Source organism: Oryx dammah, unplaced genomic scaffold, assembly GCF_014754425.2.
Source record: "Oryx dammah isolate SB20612 unplaced genomic scaffold, SCBI_Odam_1.1 HiC_scaffold_28, whole genome shotgun sequence".
Classification (NCBI taxonomy): domain Eukaryota; kingdom Metazoa; phylum Chordata; class Mammalia; order Artiodactyla; family Bovidae; genus Oryx; species Oryx dammah.
The window spans coordinates 50,691,602-50,715,729 of NW_024070212.1; the positions used below are offsets into that span (position 1 = coordinate 50,691,602).

Here is a 24,128-nt window from a genome sequence, read left to right on the forward strand (position 1 = left end):
AACTCAGCTAATGGGCAACATTATAATTTATTTATAGCTATGCAATATAGTTATTAATGAACTAATGTAGAAATGAGGGCAAATTGTACTATATTTTGTGAGAAATCATACTTCATGACAAAGGTTGGCATTATGTAATAAGTACCCACAAAATATTAACCTACTTACAATAAATACAATTAATAATGTACATAAAAGAATGAAATTAAGCTAATTTTCTATCAAAAAAAGAATTATTCATGAACAGAAAGTGGACAGCATAGATTTGATGACAGGAAGGTTGTATCTAATCTGAATTACTGAGTGACCTAGGAAGCTTGCTCAGAGGGATTACAGAATAATTATGTTAATATGCAATTATCACCTCATTTCTTCTGTAGTAACCTCAAGATGTAGTGTAGTGAGGGTGTTATAGCAAGTGCTGATAGTTTGCAAAAATACTGATGTTTGAGATTTCTGAGACAATAAGTCTAGCTTGAGGCATATAAGTGATGATCTGTCATCTTGAAGACAGATCTGACCTTTGTACTTTTTTTTTAATGCTCTTAGTAGTATATAACTACAGGCAGTTATAGCTGTAGAACTCATTATGATTTCCTAGAACCTGAAATGTGTTTTATGTAGATTTAAAATTCCATTTGCAGCTTTTCATTAAGTGTGTGAATTTTTTAAATAGCAGTTTACAATTCAGTTAAAAGAAAAATTCTGTAGTTATATGATTACATGGAGGAGGACACAGTGATAGTATTTAAACATTTAATAAAAAGATTCTAATTGATACAGCAATTTCATTGAAATTTAGAGAGGCCAAACAATATAACATTAATTTGTTTATTTTAATTTAGTAGTTTCTCTTTTTTAAACTTAATGAATAATGCCTACCTTCAGATATGTCTCTTCTTTTGTTATGTTGACATAAGCTGATATTTGTAACTCTGTTATATGTATTTAACTATATAGAGATTGTTGAAAAATCTGTTTGAGAGTGTGTGAAATTAGTTTATAGGTCAAAACATGTTTTCTTGCCTGGATTCTCCTCCATAAATCCTGAATGTAGGGAAATAATTTATGATGTCAAAATTCTGGATCAGTGCAACACATATTGATGATCCATTATTCTTTTTTGTATCTCAGTGCAATAGCTTTGAGTCTTGAATGCTGTAAAGAAAAAATGTATCTTGAATGTATCTTTTCATTTCTAGAAATATATTCTGAAAGTTAAGCCAGGAAAATTTTTTATGGTTGCTAAAATACTAGCTTACTTATTCAGTTTCTTATAGCATATTTTTAGACTGATGTGATAGATTTTTAATATTAATGTACTAATAAAATTTTTTTCTGAAAAAGAATGACTCCTCTGTTTTTGAGCAGAGATAGTCTATTGGAGACAAGTAAGGTGCATTTCACTATGTAAAGGAAAACTTTGATTGTTAAAGACCTCATTTTATATTTTCACAATATTTAATTTTATCTTTTCTTTTACTACATGTATCTTGTATGTTAAAAAATTTGTTATACATATATACTCTGTTTTTGAGCAAAACAGTTTGATATCTTCCAATTTATGGAAGCTCTTAAAAAGCCATTCTAGTAATGAGAATGCAATCCCCAAGCCGACATGATATTCTCATAGTTTGTCACCCTGCTGTTCAGGGGGTACCAATGAAGTTGCTTTAAATGGGAAGCGTCTGTTCCATCTCTGAACCTCTAACACCAGAACAGATGGGTGGAACATGGAACATGGAAGGTTTTACCTCTGAGGTGGTAACAGTGAAGCCACTCATTAACACTGAATTTACCACTTTGTTAGCAACGTTGCTTCCTGTTGAGAAAAGCTAATATAGGCTTTCAGATTGACTGAGCATATATTAATCTACCTCTGTGATTATAATAAATTGGAATAGAAAGTAAGTGTCTTACAGGCTAATTTTTTTTTTAATTTGTTGTCCATTTCTGATTTATGTGGTTGTTCTTATTTGGGTGTTTTACTTTTTCTACTTAATAAGAAACATCATTAATGAGTAGTAGTATAGCATCATGATTTGCTTTCCTTTTCATTGACATTTGCACACTCCTTCCTAACACATGTTTATGTGCTGCCCATTTTTAACTTCTGTGTATGTGATGTAGAAACTCCTGCTGGGTGCTGCATTAGCACCATTTTGGAGTGATATCATTGAATATGATCTTATTTGAAGTCTGTTTTTATTACTGTGGAAATTTGCCAATCTCAAAACAGAATGCTAAGACCTATGAAGGTCAGAAAAATAATTGTGGGTATAAGTGGTAATGCCAAAGAAAGATATTTGTTGTATTTATTGTATTAAAGAACATATCTTGTGGAAAGTATACGGTCATATTTATAAGAGGTGCTTTAAGTTGTGAAATAAGAAAATACTTAGAAGCAGTTCTTTTATCTTTTAACTAGATTTAATGTTTTACAAAATATATACTTGGTACCATAAAATAAATTAGAAATAATAAACTTCATTGAAAATGTTCTCATTTCTAAATAGCAATTAAAGCTCCTGCTATTGTAAATAAAATTACTCATTATACAAATAAAAATACTATAAAAGAAAAATGATAGACTTTATTCTTTATCTGAGAGCAGGAACTGAACCCCTATTACTAGAACAGTGTGTGGCACATAGTAGGGGCTCAATAAATATTTGTAGCATTAATAAATTATACTTAATACTAGGTACAAAAGGAAAAGAAATATGGAATATTATGCCAGTACTTCAAATAATTAAATATGTGAGGTTGCCAAATAGCAGGTTTATAAACTGCACTTGATGATTATTAGATATTTTGAAAGCCTTGCTATAACTGCTGAGTTAAGAAATCAGAAACTTGATGGAATTTCCAATATTTTAATGAGATACCCAAATTTCATAGGAAGAAAACTAGTTTTCAGAAACTTTTGAATTGATTTTGCAGTTGTGTTTTTATTCATTTACCATATTAGTGCTTTATTCAACAAATATTCCTGAGCAGCTATGCCAAGTATCTTGTTAGGTTCTAAGAGTTCACTATCCCTACCCTCAAAGAGCTTACATTCTTCCAAGGTAATGCCTGTATAGTGTGGCCATTTCTAAGAGCAAAATAAGAACAGAGTACAAGGAAATTCTTAATAGTAGGGCCAGTATTTATAGCCATGGAATGTTTGTCTTCCAAACTTTCATAAGTCTTTTAAAATATTCTGCTGCCCTCTCATAACAGTTAAATATATTATCAAAAATGTAGTACCTATGGCTGATTCTTGTTGATGTACGACAGAAAACCACAAAATTCTGTAAAGCAATTATCCTTCAATTAGAAAAAAATTTTTTAAATGCCTAGAAAATATTATCTACATTTTATATGAAATAAACTGAAGAATTTACCATACATATATGATGTTTTCTGGAGAAGGAAATGGCAACCCACTCCAGTACTCTTGCCTTGAAAATCCCATAAATGGAGGAGCTTGGTGCAGGCTACTATCCATGGGGTCACAAAGAATTGGGCATGACTGAGCTACTTCACTTCGTGATGTTTTCAGATTAAAGTAAAAACTTTTAGATCATTGCAGTAGACTGTCAGATCATAAAATGGGATAACTTCCTGTTAGGGAATGCCTTGAATTTGGGGACTCAAGTTATGAAAGTTTAAAGAAACATAAAACTTCTTGATTTTAACTTTATAAATTTAGAATGAAGGATAATTTACATAAGGATAGAATGAAATCCAGTGAATGAAGTGTTTTTTAAATTACCAGAATTTTAGGAGAATGTGAAATACTGAGAGCAGAACAGTCTTACTTTAAATTAAAAAATACAGTTTCATACATTAGTCATTGTTGTTGGTAGCACATAAATACATTCAAGTAAGCTTCTTTACTGATTGGTGTTTTGTTACCTTCCTCTGGAAATGGAGTTTTAAGTGACAAAAGTTTTACTTTTGTGTAATATGCAACACTTTACATTATTCTCTATTGTGGAATGTCCACAATAAATTTACTTAGGTAAGATAATTTTCTTTTTAACAATCTCATATATAAGATTTTAGATTTTTTTTTCAGTCTGTAGCATATTCATTTATATTGTGTGTGTCTGTGTGTGTGTTTATGTTGCTTTGTTCTACACAGTTTGTATATATACAGTTTGGGGGGTGTTGTTGCCTAACACAAAGGAAAATTTAACCTCTGCAACATTAAAAATCTTTCAGTTTCTTAAAGTGTTCCTTCATTCTTGAAAAATTATTATGGTCTTAATATAATGGGTAGAATTAAGCTAATAAAAATGTATACTTTCAACTCTCCATGCATTCTAAGGATAATCTTTCTTTCATGCAAATCTAAAATTTTTTTTTCCATTTTCTAGACTAAATGTGTTAAATGGGCTTACCAACAATATGGATGATTTGAAGATAAACACCGATGTTACTGGTGCTAACGAAGAACTCCTAGATGACAACAGTTTTATATCAGACAAAGAGAGTGGAGTTCATAAACCAAAAGATTGTCAAGCATCATTTCAGAAAAACAATACATTCACTTTGCCTGAAGAACTGTCAAAGGACAAATCTGAAAAAGCCTTAAGTGGAGGCCAGTCTACTCTGTTTATACATGCTGGTGCTCCTACTGTTTCTAGTGAAAACTTTATCTTGCCTAAGGGAGCTGCTGTTAATGGACCAGTTTCACACTCCTCCTTAACTAAGACTTCCAGTATGAATAAAGGCAGTGTTTCATTAACCACTGGACAGCCTGTGGATCAGCCCACAACAGAATCTTGTTCAGGTTTGAAAGTGGCAGCCGATCTTCAGCTGTCTACACCACAGAAAGCAAGTCAACATCAAGTTTTATTTTTATTATCAGATGTAGCACATGCTAAGAATCCAACCCATTCCATTAAAAAACTACCTACCTCTGCTTCAATTGGTTGTGACATTCAGAATTCAGTAGGGAGTGGTATAAAGTCAGATAGCACTTTAATAAATCAAGTGGAGGTGGGTGAGGATAGTGAAGATTTATTGGTAAAAAATGATTGTGTCAGTACATTAACAGGAATTTCCTCAGGTACAGATGAATTTAGGTCAGACAATGATACAAACTGGGATCCCCAAAAAGAGTTCATTCAGTTTCTTATAACTAATGATGACACAGTAGATAAAGCTCCAGTTAACTCTAAAGTAGGTCTGGAAAAAAAGAGAAAGCGAAAAATGGATGTAAGCAAGATAACTCGTTATACCGAAGATTGCTTTAGTGATTCTAACTGTGTACCCCATAAGTCAAAAATGCTAGAAGTAGACTTTATGGAACAGAATGAAGACGTGCAAGCAATAGACTCACGGACATATGCATTATCACAAGTGAAACCTGAATCAGCTGATGAAGACTTGGAATCTGTGGATACTTTTCAACATCTAATTTTTAATTCAGATAAGTGTGGAGAAGACAGTTCACCTGTTCATACTAGCACTTTTCTTTCAAATACCTTAAAAAAGAAATGTGAAGAAAGTGATTCTGAGTCACCTGTTCCCTTCAGCACCGAAGAGCCATCATTCTACCCCTGTACAAAGTGCAATGTGAATTTTCGGGAGAAAAAGCATCTCCACAGGCATATGATGTATCATTTAGATGGGAATAGCCACTTTCGTCATCTTAACGTCCCAAGGCCATATGCTTGTAGAGAATGTGGACGGACATTTAGAGATCGTAACTCACTGCTAAAGCATATGATTATTCACCAAGAAAGAAGACAGAAATTGATGGAGGAAATACGTGAATTGAAAGAACTTCAGGATGAAGGAAGAAATGCACGATTACAATGCCCTCAGTGTGTGTTTGGTACCAATTGCCCTAAAACATTTGTGCAACATGCTAAAACCCATGAAAAAGATAAAAGGTACTACTGCTGTGAAGAGTGTAACTTTATGGCAGTGACAGAAAATGAGCTGGAATGCCATCGAGGAATTGCCCATGGAGCAGTGGTAAAATGCCCTATTGTCAGTTCTGATGTAGTCCAGAGAAAAACACACAAAAAAACATTCATGAAAGACCCCGTTATAGGATCATCCAAAAAATCAGCTACCTATATATGTAAGATGTGTCCTTTTACTACTTCAGTCAGGAGTATTTTTAAAAAACACATGGAGTACTTGCATTCATCATCGTGCATTGATTCATTTGGCAGTCCTCTTGGGCTTGATAAAAGAAAAAGTGACATAATTGAAGAACCTATAGACACTGATAGTCCTAAACCATTAACTAAACAACAGTCAACAACATTTCCAAAGAACTCTGCTTTAAAACAAGATGTAAAGCGAACATTTGGATCATCCTCACAATCAAGTAATTTTTCAAAATTCCATAAACGGCCACACAGAATACAAAAGGCTCGGAAAAGCATTGCCCAGTCAGGTGTAAATGTGTGCAATCAAAACAGTTCTCCTCACAAGACTGTTATGATTAAAAGCAGCATTGACCAAAAACCTAAGTATTTCCATCAGACAGCAAAAGAAAAATCTAATGCCAAGGCAAATAGCAACTATTTATATAGACATAAATATGAAAACTACAGAATGATCAAAAAATCAGGTGAATCATATCCTCTGCATTTCAAAAAAGAGGAAGCTAGTTCATTAAATTCTTTACATTTGTTTTCATCAAGTAATTCTCACAACAATAGTTTTATTTCAGACCCTCATAACTCCGACACCAAAAGGCCAGAAGGCTTCAAAGACCACAGGCGTGTAGCTGTAAAGAGAGCAGTTAAGGAATCTAAGAAGGAAAGTTCTGTTGGAGGAGAAGACTTGGATAGCTATCCAGATTTCTTGCATAAGATGACCGTTGTTGTTTTGCAAAAACTTAATTCTACCGAAAAGAAAGATAGCTATGAAACAGAAGATGAAAGTTCCTGGGACAATGTTGAGCTAGGTGACTACACTACACAGACTATAGAAGATGAAACTTACCATGATATTAATCAAGAACATGTAAACTTATTCCCTCTATTTAAAAGCAAGGTGGAAGGTCAACAGTCTGGAGAAAATGCTACACTTAGTTATGATCAGAATGATGGCTTTTATTTTGAATATTATGAAGATGGTGGAACTAATAACTTTTTGCATGAGATTCATGATCCTCAGCATTTAGAAAATGCAGAAACTGCGTTGTCAAAGCATAGTTCTGTTTTTCACTGGACTGATTTGTCTCTTGAGAAGAAATCATGTCCTTACTGCCCAGCAACATTTGAAACAGGTGTTGGGTTGTCAAATCATGTCAGGGGACATCTTCACAGAGCAGGATTAAGCTATGAAGCCCGTCATGTTGTATCACCAGAACAAATAGCCACAAGTGACAAAATGCAACATTTCAAAAGAACTGGCACAGGAACACCTGTTAAGCGAGTTAGAAAAGGTAAGTTTTCACGTGGATAATTTAGGCTAGTATGTCCATATTCAAATTCAAAGGATTTGAAGGTTTTGCACAAATTTGGCCTTCATTAGACTCACATAATTTCATATTTCAGAGTTAATTTGTTTTGAGGAGTTCAGTTTATAAAAAAAATTCTGATATTACTCTTAAAAAATTTTTTTTAGCTATAGAGAAGTCTGAAACCACTTCTGAACACACTTGTCAGCTCTGTGGTGGTTGGTTTGATACTAAAATTGGATTATCAAATCATGTTAGAGGCCACCTGAAAAGACTTGGAAAGACCAAGTGGGATGCTCACAAATCTCCAATCTGTGTTCTGAATGAGATGATGCAAAATGAAGAAAAATATGAAAAAATCTTAAAGGCATTGAACAGTCGTCGTATTATTCCTCGACCATTTGTAGCTCAAAAACTTGCATCAAGTGATGACTTTCTATCTCAAAATGTTATACCTCTTGAAGCATACCGTAATGGCCTAAAGACTGAAGCTTTATCAGTGTCTGCATCAGAGGAAGAAGGGCTGAGTTTCTTAAATGAATATGATGAAACTAAACCAGAACTGCCCAGTGGAAAAAAGAATCAGTCTCTTACACTGATAGAACTGCTTAAAAATAAAAGGATGGGAGAAGAAAAGAATTCTTCTGTTTCTCCTCAAAAGATCCATAATCAAACTGCAAGAAAGAGGTTTGTTCAGAAATGTGTTCTTCCACTAAATGAAGATAGTCCATTGATGTATCAACCACAAAAAATGGACTTCACTATGCACTCAGGTAAGAGGACATTTATGACTATCTTACATAATTTAAACACAATTATGTTTACCTTAGTGGAACATGTATAGAGAATACTTTTTCAGAGTCCTTTGTTTAAGCTGCCTTTTTGCAGAACAGAGATTGGTTACACTGTTATTTCTCTATAAATCATCAGTTGATGTTCATCAGCATTGGAGTCTCTGTGCCTCATTTCTTGGTCACAGTGCAAGGTGAGAACAAAAGCAAAAACACACAAAAAACTGATCTATAATAGTAAAATTTGTCATGGACGGGTGATGGTTCTTTGGATGGGAGGTTGACATTGTTCAGAAGCATAGTGTTACTGAAAAGGCTGTCATATTTTTGCCAGTGCTCCAGAGTGAATTTGTTTTCAAGATTGTAGTTGTCCAGGTTTTCCTCCTGTGTAGGTCAAACAAACAGAATGAATTGGTGTTTGTCGTGTGTTGCCGTTAACCCAAAGAAACTTCCTCCCTCTCTAATTCCTCATTGTATTGTGAGATAGTTTGGTTTTAGAGGACTGTTGTGAGTATAAGACATTTTTTTGGGATTTTAGATTTTACAACATGTTCTACTTGAACAGAACAGATGGTTTAACCTAATGGTTGTGCACCCATAGTTTTTCCTTTTCAAAGGAATATTTTGTATGAGTTGGCAAATGATGTGGCAGATAAAGTTGCCAAGCTTTATTTGGTATTGCTAAGTCTGGTTTTAGAGTAGAGAAATGTTGTGTCCGTATAGGTTTCTTTTGGATGTTAAGAATGCTGAATATTAGTTTAAATGATACCATAATTTTAGCCCTAGGTTGAAGGTAAAAGTAACTCGTCAGTGAATTAATAATGAATAAAATTACTATAATGTTGGTTTGTTTACTTTGGGCAGAGACTGGGATATTCTAAATATTTGTAATGCAGATTTGATTTGAGGAAAGATTGTCTTGTATCGTAAGTGGTCTGAAAAACAATTTATCTTGTATGGGCTTCTGGTTAATAGGGATCTTTCTTTTGTACAAAGAGAGTCTTTCAAAGCTAATATTTCAACATTTTTCAGAGGGATAAAATGTAAGCAAGATGTGGCAGTTATGTTGGCCAAGGTGTAGTACACTTCAGAGAGGGGAAAGTGTATTTGTGGCTATCTCAATAATGTTGAAAAAAAACAGTTGAAATGTGTTGGGGCTGGAGGGCTGTCTGAGAAGATAGGAGTTTCTTATTGTTTCAACATGTTTTCTTTACTGTGATGACTGAGATGTTAGCGTGTTGATCATTTATTTAGCACAAAGATTTTAGGAAAAAACTTCAGATCATTAACTTTCATTATTGATTGCGCATTCAGAGTAATGAACATAAAATGCCCTGAATAAAATGTTGTGTCTAACAGCTGTTCAGTGGTGTGTTTTACCACCTTTTCTCCCAGCCTTCATCAGAAAGCCTAATTTAGTATTGAGCCTTTTACGGTTTTGTGGGTAAAACACTTTAATTACCACTTTGTCAACTAGACTTTTAAATTTTTTTTTTATTGATAATGTTGTAAAGTTTGAAACTTCTCAACTGTGCAATTCAAATCACAGGATTGTATTTTAGGTTTAGGAAATGATCTGCGTAACACAGAAATCTGCAAGAAAGTGATAATAGGTATTAAATCCAGAGATACTCAAGGGTTCAAGACAACTCCTCTTCTCCCTTTCCAAAGGAGCATGGGTTGCCTCTAAATACTAACTACAAACTAATAATAGTTAACTTAATTTCCCCTCCATATCTTAAGCTAATTCAATGAACGTTTTTTAAAACCATCTTTATTGTGGTACTTTTCTTCACGCTTGTACCTAAGAAAATTTCACTTTTTGAAGTGAGAACTGGATTATAGTTTTCTTTTGAATGATAGGTATGCCTGTGAAGCTTAGAACATGTGTGCATTGCAATACGACGTTTACAAGTGCTGTTAGCCTGTCCAACCACTTACGCGCTTATGCACGAAAGAAGAGTGCTGGACTTTTGACTGGTACAGGTATGTTTGAACAGATAACACAGCAAGTCTGTTTGATACAATACACTTTTTTTTCCTCACCAGACTGGTGCTAGTTCAGATGATATTTATAGCTTTCTTTTGTAAGCAGCAGTTGAGTCTGAACACACATTAAATTTCAGCAACTTGTAAACTATTGGATATAATTTTAATTGTTATTCTTTTTCATTTAGCTCTTATTGGCTTGATTTGAGGAAAAAGTAACCCAATAGAGGTGTGGAAACTTTTGAGTCTACATTATTTTTATTGACTTTTAAATTATACTATTTTTACGTTTATTCTTGTTAGTAGATTCTAGTAAGACACCTCTCTTTGGTAAAAAAGAATTCTAGCTTAGGGAAATGCTTTATTTGGCAAGGAATTATAGTGAAATTTCAGATACGTAGCTAAATTAGAAAAATAAGCAAATGAACAAGTCTTCATTAGTCTATAGATCAACTTTTTGAAGGGGCTAGCCTTAATAATGGCCTGTGTTTATGACTGAATAGATTTTTCATTTAATGCCCCTAAGCTATATTTAGCATTAATAAATATAGCTATGCACATAAATGTTACTATGCACATTTCTGTGTTATTTTTGGTTGGTTAGCCCAACCTTGCAGATACCTTTTCATATGGCTAGCTTGTGAAAATTTTATTAGCTTACTCATATGTAATACTGCTTCTTAAATCCTATGGAATGCCTTGCTCATTTTGTTTGTAGCCTTTCAAGCAACCTTGCTTTAGCAAACTCCATCTCTCTGACATCTTAAAATACTCTTTTCTAAATAGATCTACCTAAATCCTTTTGCCTAAAAATCTCTTTCCAGTCTTTTTGTTTTTCTTGCTCTTTTAGATCACTGCCTTCTGCTTTCTTCTAGTTGTTTATCCAGCTTTTTTATTCTTCCTCATGTCTTCCTATGGCTTACATTCAGTATGTTCTTGCCACCAAAGAAGCACCTGTAGTCACATTAGTGTCTTTCTTCTGCTTCTTTGCTTTATCTTAGCTTAATATATCACTGACTTGGGGTGACTACTGACCATTTATATTAAAAGGAGGGAAGTAGAGTGAGCTTTACTTTACTGGATTAGTCCTCCTACTGTGACATTGTAGTTACTTCTATCTTCATCAGTCTTGAAAGGTGATTGCAGACATTAGAGGCAGGGGACAGTGAAAATAAGAGGCTGTAGAAGCAGGAAATCATTATTGTTATCATAGCCACTAATTTATATTGAACACTTCTATGCATTAGACACTATGCTGCATGCAACTTACATGGATAACATTTAATCTCCACAACCACCATTTTAGTTGTACATGTTATAATGATCTGTATTTTATAGGAAACTAGAGCTTTAGAGAACTTAAGCAAGTTGTCCAAACCTTACACAGCTAATAGCAGACTTGAAATTTCAATCAAGGCTGTGTTATCCCGAGGCCTTTGTTTTTAATCACTGTTACTTATCACATACAGAGTGACAGCAATGGAAAATCCTAAAAGCGAAGTTGGGTTCAAGGTGAGGAGTGTTCTGGTGAAGATTCTAATTAGAAAGAGCAGGGAGAGTAGTTCCTGATGGCCTAGTGGTTAGGAGTCTGAGCTTCACAGCCATTAAGGTTCAGTTCTTGGTTGAAGAACTGAGATCCTGCAAGCTGCATGGTGTGATCAAGAAAGAAAGGAAAAAAAGAAAGAGAGAACATGGAATCTAATACAGGCCTAGCCCAAGAAATGAGTTAGGCCTGCATTAGATTTCAGAAGACTTTAGAAAATGTTCCATTCTGACTATTTGGGCACATTACATAAATACTCACTTGTTCGGGGTTGGAGGGATCTCTCCAGTCTAGATTTTGTAGTCCATTAAAAAATGCCTTTATCTCATCTGAAAATCCTTCAGAACATAGTATTAATTGCTAATAAATAACGATCATAACCTTCCATTGACCAAGGGTACATTCTCACGAACACTTTATCATCTAAAAAATTTCATTAGTTGGGAAAAAAGTAATACAAGATGAATGGGGATACATTTTTGTGGGCATCAAGAAAGGGGATGCTATGTTTAAATGTTATTAAATACTAACCAAAATATCTATCAGAAGTGTTAAAAATATAAAAGTGTGTAATAGGCAGTCCTAGGCCAAAGAGAAGGGAAATGAAAAGATGAAGAAAAGGTGGTATTTTCCACAGCCCCCTTCCATTTTTAAGAAATATAAAAATCGCACGGTCCCTTGGAAGTTCTGAAACATTTCCCCTGCTTTTAAAAATCGTGACCAGTAGAGCTACATAGAAGATATTTTTGCTGCTTATTCATGCCAATAAGTTTTTATCAGCTTTATTAATGTTTTTTGTTTTCTAAGTGGAGAATTCTGTATTACATTTATAAAACTCCACATACCTATTCTCTTCTTCCATATCATTTTCACTGGTATAAAATAATGGTCCCAGCCTATTATCCTGGAGGATTCCACTGAGTTATTGTAAGGCATTCCTCAATTCATATGAGTAAAAGGCATTTTTTTTTTCAAGAATATGTAGATGCTGTTTTGAGGACTAAACTACAGGATCATTTTTTTTTTTTAATTTACCTTAATTCATGTATATCACAAAACTGAAACAATGTAAAGGGAAAATAAGTAGAACTGAAATCTCTATTCTCCTAGTCCAAGCGGATTTGATTGATGTGTATTTTTAATTATGTGGCCTACTTTGGAAGAAAAACCATAGATCCTTGATGAAATGATCAAGGCATGCTTTGATTCCTGTAGTAGAATAAACTCCCAAGCCTTCTTAGAAGCCACCAGCTCCTGGCCTTGTCTCTGGGAACTGGTGGCTTTTTGAGAAAGAGAAATATTCCAACTATCCTGAAGAGAATGAAAAGGATGCTCCTCTGTTTCTAAAATATTTATTTACTGATGACTCAAATACTTCTAATGTGATAGTTCTCTATTCTTTTGGGGAGGTGGTTATTGACATTTTTGAGACTTCACTATGACCCCCATCCCAAAAACATGTACTTTATCATCCATAGATAAAATATTTTCTATATGTAGGCTTTATATATAGATGATAACCATTGAAGGTTTTTATCCATGGGCCCTTCCTCTGGTAAAAGCTAAGAAAGAGGAGATGCCAACTAAAAATGAAGTGGAAAGAATACAGAACTGGAGAAATCTGGAGCCCTAAGAAATCTTTGTGTGTGTGTGTGTGTGTGTGTGTGTGTGTGTGTAACAGTTACAAGATGCCAGAATTATGCAAGATCAAACTCATTTCAATGATCACAGATATAAATCCTAATTTAAGTAAAAGGAAATAATGAAGGTAGGAAAGTTTGGAAATTAAGGACATGGAAGAGGTAGGCATACTTGGAACAGAGTTCAGTTGTCAAAAAAGAGTGAACTTCACAGATTTAAATTTTGCCCAGAACTGACATAGTTTATCATCCATTGGGCAGGTTCAAATAAATTGTTAATGATTTCCATGTGCCTTCAGTTGTGGATAATCATCCATGAAGCTGTTTTACTGTTTTTTAGTGGATTTTTGTCTAAAGAGGCTATTTCTAAAGGGTTACTTTATATCCTATGTTACTATAAATTCAAGATATACTTCTTATTCAAGAATTCTTTTACAGTTAATATAGACTATACTATTATTGGTAGACTTCTTTTTCAGGTTTTGTTCTCTATAGATTGTTTTATATGTCCGTACAGATTTTTTTCCTGGTTGATTCTTTGTATAGTCTAATAAGAACATTATTAATTTTCATTCATGCAGTTTATTTTAAATGGTTTTGGACTTTTACTTTATTGGCTTTTGTGTTTAATATTCTTTTAATTAGTTAAATGGTATTTTTTATACTGGCAGTATTTGAAACAGTATATTTACTAAGCTACTAACAGAGTGACTGAGTAATAGTGCCTCTTTCACTCTCATAAGTGTACTGGATTGCACAATAAATTATAGGGTCACTCTGGTTATTAAAATTTTTTAATATTTGAAATTATTCAAGATAAAGTGAATTGTGTCAACTTAATCTGCATTTGGAAATAAAAAATTTTGAGGTCAAAGTAAAAGTGAATTTTTGACAGATAAAGAAAGGAAAATAATTGGAGTTCAGGTAGAGAGAATGTTGTGAAAGGAAATATACCTAAGATCAATGCATGTTTGTATGATGTTTTCTGTGGCAACAGCAATCTGTCATCTCCTAAAAAGAAGAAAACATAACAGTGGTATTCAGTATTTTTATTGGAATTCCATTTTACATCTTGACCCTGTATATTCATACATATGTATACTTGTTCACTCATTCACTCATCTGAATTGAGTACGATGTACTCTGATATTTTCTGTTGTATTCTTTCTCATTAAAAATTAATACTGGTCATGACCCAGTGAATTGATTTCTACCCAGTGAGAAGCCACTACCCACAGACTGAAAACACTTCCCTTAAGTGTCTCATTTAGAAACTAATACTGATTAGAATCAACAATAATAGTAGTTTGGAAATCATAACACTCACTTGTGGCAGCAAGTGAATTTTCTTTACTCATATTCAAATGTTTATCTGTAGATCATGTTTTTTAATCATCTTCTCACCTTTAGCATTTAAAGTATTAATAAATTGGGAATTTCTAGATATTTAAAACTAATGCAAGAAAAATAGTTTTACATATGCAGATATTTGGGAGGAAAGCGTCATTTCATTATCTTCAGAATACTTCCCATGATAACATTTTGAAAATAAAGCATGATCGTTGCTGTTCTACAACAACAGACTCATCATTATAATTAAAGAATCACTTTTCCAATGAGAAAAAAATAACTTGAATTTATACTCAGTCCTTTCAGTCAATACCACTAATGTAATGTATCTACATTCTTTTTTAGTAAAGTCACTTTTATTTTTCATGCCATCCACTTTTAAGCAAACCAGTGGATCGTATGTTACTTTATGTTCTGTAGGAGTTCAAGTTCTCTAGTCTAGGCCTCCTTTCAAGGGGAGCTGGGAATTAAATTGGGTTTGTTTTTCCTTGCTGCCTTTACTATTTGTTTCATTGTTAGATAGAGCCTCAAAAAGAAAGAAAAAGAAAAGATAGCTCATGCTGGTATATTTCTTATAATGTTTAATATGAATAAGAAAAAATCAGCAGTCATATCCATTCAGAAAAAATTTTAGTCATTAACTGTTGTACCAGGACTGTGCTAACTCTGAAGCTATAAAGAACTTGAACTCCAACTGCAGAAACTTAATGATAGTGATCTGGTAGGACAAGGACAAATAACACTGTTACAGAAGGCTTTGTAAAGTTTCAGCTAGACCCTGAGTGTGAAGGCTGAGTAGCTTGAGGAAGAAGAGGTGACGTGTAGGACATTCCAGGTAGAGAGAACAACATAGTATGGGATAAAGGGATGGAATTTGGAATTCAGGAGTTTTCCTTTTGGGAGAATTAGTTATAGGTGTTTGGGAAGATGATAATGCCAGAAAGGTGGGGTTTGATACTTTGAGTGCTTGCTAAAAATGTTAAGAAGTCACTGAAGGATATTTTAAATAAGGAAATGACATGTTCCAATTTCTGTTTTAAAAAGGTGTTCCTCATGACACTGAAAGGGTTTCTGTAATTTCCTGGCTATAATTTATCTCTGTGGTACTACTCTTCATTAAGGGTATATATCTGTATATTTGTCTGCACAGTAATGTATGATTTATTTAGCATTAGCCACATAGCAAATTGTTCAAGTTGAGTAAATTTTCTAGGTAATGGAAGACTAGTGTCAAAGTTGATTTCATCCTAACCACTTTGTGATGGTAGTGTTTCTAAACTGTTATTCTTATTTCAGCCTGAGTATAATTTAATTATTTGAGTATTTAGAGTCACCTTAACGAATGCTAATTGTTCCATATGCCAGTAAAAATTGGGCTATTTGCCCACAATACAAAAAGGTGATTGGCTGATTTATTCACCAATTCAATTAACATTTTCTTCAAGGTGATTTGTGTAGTATGCTAAAGTACTAAAGAGATAAATTGGATGTTACAGTATGATATAAGCAAAACACATGTTAAGTGCCAAGTTATAAGTGTACATGAAATACTTGAGGAAGTTCAGATGAAGAAGTTCCTTTCAACTAGACTAGGGCCAAGCAAGGCTTTTGGAAATAGCATCTGATTTGGACCTTAAAGATTATTAATTGAAATGGTAATGGGAGTCGGGGAAGGGAAGGAGCATACCTGCGAAGAAGGCGCTTGGAACTGTGTGAGACGTTTATTGAAAATACTGAGAAGCGGGAGAAAAGGGAATAGAGTTGGACAGGTAAAGGACATAGAATGCTAACCCATAGTGTTGGAATTAGTTTTGTTGAGCAGCCAGTAAAGACTTTTTAAAATGAATTTGTGTGAAACTTTGAAACTCCTTTTTAAATAAAAATTAAAGGATTTGGTGGGGAAGTGGAGAAATTGTAGATGAGTTCATTTTAAGAGTCCTGATTCAGGATAATGGCAGTTGGAATATAAAGGAAGAATAAAAATGCATGGATAAGATTGTGGAATTTAATTAAGTAGAATTTGGCAGATTATTTAGAGGTAGAAGAATAAGAGGAAAGATGGAGATGGCTCAGAGTTTTAAGCTTTGTTATTGAGAAGATGGTTATACCAGTATACAGTTAATGAATCTGCTACTGGGGTGTTTGGTAAGAGAAGGATAACCTTCATTACTCCTCTGGCCATCATTTATATAGCAACACATCATTATCTAGCTGTCTACTGTTAACAAAGCAAACAATCACACTAAACTGAATCAGTACATTTGTTTTTAGGAGAATGGAGCCTAAGAGTTTTGTATTATTATAGCATATAATGGGAGCCTGGTGGGCTGCCGTCTATGGGGTTGCACAGAGTCAGACACGACTGAAGCGACTTAGCAGCAGCAGCAGCATAAAATATTTCTATTTTATGATGCCTGCTTTTTTATTGGTCATAGGTTATATAATTTAGGAATTCTATTTGACTGATAATCTTTTTTGACTAATATCTTGTTTTTCATAAAAGTCCTAACTAGTCTCCTAGCATTCCTATCAGTTCTGTGGCTTACTCATTTTCTGAGTTTTGATTTTTCTTAACAGTTGACTTAATCTGGATCTGACAGTTTTTATGTTTGAATTTTTTAACTTGTCTGATATCTTTATAACCTCAGTTTTCATGTTGTGTTTGCTATGATTTCTATTCTAACATAAATCTCTTGAATGCTGTTTATAATATGAATATGAATTAAAATGTAGTAGATTTTATAATAACACTGTATGTTCCTGGCCAGACCTAAACTGTAGATAAATCTACTTTAAGTGGCTTTGTGGAAATAGTAAAATAATACACAGATTTTCTATTTTGGAGGTTAGAGCAAGAGGATGGCTTGTTGAGACTGGTCGTCCCTCACTAAAGTAAGAAGTGGAAAAGTGAGATTTACTGTTTCTTTGTTGTGTCTAGAGTTTGAGGAATAAGGTTAATTCTTGCTGTCCAGCACTTAAAGTGTGTTTAATTGTGGCCTTAGCTAAAAGTTAGCTAAACCAGAAATTACCTAGTCAGCACTGTGTTTGATAATAGTTTAGATTTTGGCTGGAGTGTAAAAAATACTTCAAAATGATAAAAAACTAAAAGATCAAAAAAAAAAAAAAGCTAAAAGATCTATTGAGATTGTGGATTTGTGACATTTTGGTTTACTATTACAATTATTCTGAGCTCTATGTTGAACATGATTATAGTAAAATTAATTCAACAAAGTTTTAAATAAGGTCATTTCCTTACTTAACTAATTTTTATAGGAACAATCACTTAATTACTTCCAATAAATATGAAATGATAATTTGGAAATACTGACACTTTTAGAGACCAGGGAATGGGATTGTATTCAAGTGATTCTAAATGTGATTTAGAACAGATTTGTCATTATGTATTTTAATGTTTATTCCAATTTTAGGTATGTCTTAGTCTTAGATAAGAGATTGATATTTAGTGCCTATTGTGTTTAGTAAAACAGCATGCAAATCCAACCTACCTTAAGGAGTAATTTTAAGGTTTTTTTATCTTTTACCACAGAGAGGTAAAATAGATTTGCTTTCCTGTTTACTCTTAACTAAACAATAAACAATTTGTACCTGGGGTATTATTAGCTTTTAGCTTTTTGCAACCTAGAAAGACTAGTCTGCCTGCAATTTCTGTCTATAAAAATGTGTGATAAAGTTTCATATTTATGTTTAGCTTTCCCCTTTGCACTAATAATACTCAAATATTATTTTACTAGTCATTCCCTCTACTTTGAAATAGCAGAGGTTTTTAGATACTGAATATATATACTTTTTCTAGTCCCAAGTAGATAACTTCTCCGAAGCAAGCACATAAGGCTGTTGTTACCGTTAATATTAATACAGCCTCATACTTTGTAGGGCAAACTCAAGCCACCTGAATCCTCTAGACTGATACTAAGCCATAAACTTGAAGGAAAAGAAATCTGTTTTTCAAATATTTTTCACTTCATCCTCTTCCAAGTAAAATGTTAAATCATGTAGTATCTAATTAACTTTGCCATAATTGCTCTGTGATCCTAGGTTAGTTACTGTTTTTCATTATTGAGAATAGAAACTTTAAAAATTAATGAAAGTAACTTAGGGCACTAAAAATAAATCCAGTTTTAGAGTGAAAATATCAAGGGAAAATGATGGTGAAAATATACTTCTGAGGTTGCTAGTTGTGAATTATATATGTTTAATTCCAATTGGAAGGGGAACATTGCTTTCATAACAATGAACTACTTAAACTTGTTTATATGTACATTTTGGGAATAATGACTGGTTTGTTTATGGCACTGCTTTAGTTATGGTTTGTTTTTGGTAGGTAGGACCAAAGAGTTGGTATTGGCAGGAGGGAAGTCTTCTCCATTTTTAATGGGCTACAGAGAGTAGGATTTAGCAGTTTTTCTCTTAATAGGTAGTATTATTATTTTTTGTATGGGCCAAGAGATCAAGAGGTGGAACTGAGGTCAGCCTTTCTCATTTGGGGTAGTTGCTACTCAGGATCTGGAACTGGCTACATAATTTGCAAGATACAGTGAAAAATGAAATTATAGTACCTCATGTTCAGAAATTATTAGAAATATCCAGACTGTAACAACAGAGCATTAAACCATGGGGGATGCTGTGTGACTGCACAAGTTGTACACCCACGAAGTCTGTCTTGTAAGTACTTTTTGCAAAGAGAAAAGTATACACTGAAGAAAAAAAGAATTTAGGTTCTCAACAAATGATTTCCCCAAACCCACATCCCTATTTTATACAAGCTAACATGTTTCTCTTCACCCCCTTAGTTGGGGCCGAGGGGAAGAAAATGCTGTTTGCACAGTCTTTTGTGTGCTTGGGGCTTATGGGCCTTGAAGGATAATGGCAGCAACTAGAATTGAGTTTGTTTATCCATCTCACACCTCTGCACCTCTTGGAACATAAGTATCTTCTTCCCACATCACCACTGGTATTACCTCCATCATCAGCTTGTTAATGGTGCTAGGAATGTTGACTTATCTGTTCATGTCATTTTAATCCCTGCTGTTTTCCTGAATGAGCTCATAGCTACCATTGGCCTGCCCACCTTATATAGGTCAACTAGATGGAGAAGAAATTTTCTCTAGAAGGGATATGTGTGTGTGTGTGTGTGTGTGTGTGCACACACTCTAGAATGCCTCTTATTCTGGATGTGTGTAACGTGGCCCTTGTATTAGGTTTGACTTTACCCTAAATATGGCAACAATCGGGTAGGAACAAAACAGATGAAACAGGGCTTTTGACTAAATGGGTAGGGAAGGATGATAGCAGATAACAATATTTTGGTGATGAATAATTTAATTTAGTTACGATGTTAGTTCTTTACCATAGAGGCTTCAGATGTTTCTAAGAAAAAAACATCATTCTTTGAGGTCATTTGTGTAGTGAATTAAAAAGAAAATGAAATTCACTGAAGCAATTATGTATATAATGGGCAGAAAGGTGGAAGTGGCAAAAGGACTTATGTTAGAACCCAAAATAAATTACTTTTCTTCTGTGTATAAAGCTAATGTCTCAGAAAGCAGGCTTGAATTTATCATATTATTTATTGATTTGCTTTTCACTGATCCAGTTCAGTTCTTTAGACACAACTGTTGTATTTTGTAGTATAGCAGTTGGATGTTCTTTTGAGGCCTCATAGTCTGTTGTATTTCTGTCTCATTCCTATCTATCAAAACAGCTAGCTGTTTTACTGAAAGGTGTATTCTAAAAAATATTTATATGACCTTACAGCTCAACTCAATTTATTCTTCTTACAAGTAAAATATTACTACCAGTAGCAATGTGGATCCTTTATAAATCAGATAACTGTAAAGTTTTTTTTACAGTCTAATGGTTAAAATTGATCACTTCAAACATTATCTGCTACCCTAAATAGGAAGATTTGAGTGACTGGGTTTATTCATTTCTGAAGAAGCAGTTATATTCAAGGAGAAAAAAATTAAGAATTTCCAAAACTAATTTAGTATTTTTTGTAAATTTCAAGTATACAAACAATGCTAGATTTAAAATACTTTGAAACAGAAAAACGGTATATGTCTGGTTTGGTTTTTGACAGTAACAAATAAGGGCAAATAAAATTGTAAAGAAAGCCTTTGTATTAATATAACATTATCTATTTGGCAGATTATTCATATAAATAACTTAAATAAACTTTTAGTTTGTCAGAAATATTGATGAGCCCCATTATACTAAAACTGACTTCTGTTAGTGATGTTTTTAATGTTCTAATGATTTCTGGTACAGTCCAGAATGAAATGGCTTTTCCCTTGAGGTAATAAAATCTGTTTTGAGAACATTTGTGTAATTGTCTTGTTTGTACATCATCTTTTTCATTTAGTGGAACATTTTGTGTTAATCATCTTTTTAATGTAGAGATTACCATATAGATGTCCCTTTTGTGTGCATATTTATAATATGTTAAATATTCTTATACATTTTTCTAAAATTTTGGGCAGTATTGTAGGGGTGACAGTTGGATGTTATTAGAAAAAAAATATTCCTGTTAAATGTATTCATATTTTATGTTCTAACATAAATGACATTTCAGGGGATAAGAAATTTTAAAGTGATGATGGAGATATTAAGATAATAGAGATATTTAGGTGTAATTACCAGAGGCCCCTGGTTTTTAACATTTTAACTTTATGGACAAGTTTCCAAGGATTCTCAGTACTTGTTATTCCCTAAACTTACTTAGAACTCTTTAGTACTAGAGATTCTCAATCATATGCTGACAGAGTTTTCCTACTTTCCAAACTCATAATACCTTCAAATATTAATTACAACAAAAACTATGGTATTCTCATTTAAAATTTAGATCTGATCATTCATAAGACACTTAAACTTCAGAGTTTCTAGAATTCATATAATATCAAAAGTCAGAAAAATTCTTGTTTCCCTCTGTTAAAGTAAAAAACATTTCTACACCTCTGAGTAAATATTTCCAGTTCCATTTTTTTAAAGTATCACAGCATCTAAATGTGATTTAAATGTTTTATAACTGACTGGTATGTCATTCTTTTACATACTTCGCCATCACCCTCTGTCCCTCTCCTCAGTTTGCTTTACACACCTAACATTATGGCACTCTGTGAACAAATATTTAAAGGATGGTTACAATATATTTTATTTGTATCCTACAGTAATTTATTTACATTTTAGAAGAAATTTGAATACAATGTGGCAATTTTGACAACCCAGGAAGCTCATCAAAGATTCTGTATGTAATCTCATGAAAGATTCTGTCTGTAATCTCATGATACACCAAATGGTTCCCCTATTCCATGTAACAGAGACAGGGATTGTGTGTGGTTTACCTTATAGATAAGAAAAGAGGAGCTGACATCCAATAGCACTTAACCCTTTTTGAGTTCCTTAAACTCTTGTAGTGTATGAATTTCTTTGAAATTCACCTAAATTCAGATTGCTCACGAGGCAACTAGGAAGAAGAATGTGCTGATTAGAGAGTGTGTTACCTCATTCTTTGTACTGTTGTGAAGAACCTAGTTTCTACATACAAGCTAGACTGGCAAGGGAAGAAAAGTGTGACTGCTAGCAACATGTTCATTTAACCAAATGATGCAGAAGTGTTCTGCAGGAACTACAGTATATATTACACAGTGGTAGAACAAATTTCTGTTCATATGCTGTTTAAATGTCAAAGGTTAAATTACTGGGTTTTTCTTTATTTTTCATTGCAGAAGTATTCATTGAGTTCCTACCATGTGCCAGGCTCTTGTATGAGCTAACTAATGAGAACCTTGTAAGATTTTTCTGTTTCAGATTTTGGTTGTTTAGCTTTGAAGCAGCCATTCTTAAATACATAACTTGAATTCCTGTAGTTCTTTACTTATTAGATTCTTCTTCTGAGGATAAACAGAGAAAGACTTTTAAAGAGGCAAGTGACAGGAAGCAAAAGACAATGGCTTGAATGAGATTTAGGCTTCTCATGGTTTTTAATTTTCTATATGACATTTCTGTTAGCATTGCCACTTGACTACTGTAAGAAACAGTAGTCTGTTTACTGGTTTTTTAATATTAGCATCTGTTCTTTTGGAACCTGGACTTTGAAAACTCATTTCACACAATCATTGAATAGCCAATTCCCATTCTCTCTTCCCTAGAATTTTTCCAGGGCATTTCACATGACAGGTTAACAGAAGAAAATTCATTTGGACAACTCTTCTGTTACATTGTTTCCCTTCTCCCTTGGGCCCCTAGAGATAAATTCTTACCATCTCTTCCTGCTAATTGACCAGCAGCACCCTAGAATACTATCATCACTTTGTCCAAAGGAATGGTGTAGTTGTATTTAAAGAATAAAATGTTATGTCCCATCTGTTCCTACCTATGAAAAAAATCTCTTTTCTTTATTAAATTAGATTTTTTAAAATAAATGATTAAAGGAGAAGTCAAGTAACAGAATTTCAAGAACAGTTAGCACTAGAATTTTGATGCACTTTAACATAAAAATCTTTTTTTTCCCTTTTTAATCACATTTTTAAAATAGAAAATAATGTAACAAATAGTCATCATTTAACTTGTGGTCCATTTGTTAACTTATGTGAGATAATCTGGATCTATTTTTCTAGTAAAATAGAACATATGTTTGTATATACAATACAGATTCAGTTTAAAAATGAAAGTTGAGCATTCTTTGTCCTTTCAAATGTAGGGCTAGCTTATAATTTCAAGAGCTGTTTATTATTGTAAAATTCAAGATGAATTGCATTGAACTTTTTACTAAGTTTTCAATGTGAAATCTGATTAATGGAGAAGTAATCAAATGCAAACTTGATGATCTTATATAAGACATTATAGTTTTCCTGGAAGTAAGATTTAACCAGATGTTAAAATAATGTATATATGATTGTAAGAGAAAAGATTGCCATTGCTGTGGTAATTGACCACTTTCGTAATTTCAAGTTGTTTTAGTTTTATCTTCTCAGTTCTGATTTGGTATGGTTAAGCATTATTTGAAAAATGAGTACAAGAAGAGTATATGCTGATAGTATTACTGCTATTAGAGAACCAGCTGCAAGTCAGTGCATGCTTCAGGGAATATAAATGAATGCAGACATTTTCTTACTTGATTTAGATGGTCTGACCTCCCAAGAAGTATCTGTATGTATGTGTACTTAGAATATGTAAGAAATGTTAAGTCTTTTTCTTCCCCTTTTTAGCCTTAGATTGTAAGCAAAAGAAATCAAGGTCAAGATCCGGAAGCAAGAAGAAACTTTTATCATTACCTCATGGTGCTGACGAGGTTTACATTCTCCGATGCAGGTATATGTCTGTATTACCTAGTCTGCTCAGTTTCTTCAGATTTTGCTTTGAGACATACTAGTTAT

General features: G+C 33.4%; 1 protein-coding gene across 8 annotated transcripts in view; it reads left to right on the forward strand.

The window, feature by feature from the left end:
- Positions 1-24,128, forward strand: part of ZNF644 (zinc finger protein 644) — a 98,281-nt gene that overhangs the window by 68,929 nt on the left and 5,224 nt on the right. For 4 of the 8 annotated variants that reach the window (XM_040232343.1, XM_040232345.1, XM_040232346.1 and 1 more), the window contains 4 exons: positions 4,368-7,405; positions 7,588-8,193; positions 10,075-10,197; positions 23,961-24,063. In XM_040232343.1, coding sequence (XP_040088277.1) covers positions 4,368-7,405; positions 7,588-8,193; positions 10,075-10,197; positions 23,961-24,063 — 3,870 coding nt within the window. The remainder of the gene's footprint in view (positions 1-4,367; positions 7,406-7,587; positions 8,194-10,074; positions 10,198-23,960; positions 24,064-24,128) is intronic. The other 4 variants (XM_040232349.1, XM_040232350.1, XM_040232348.1 and 1 more) reach the window with 2 other exon arrangements.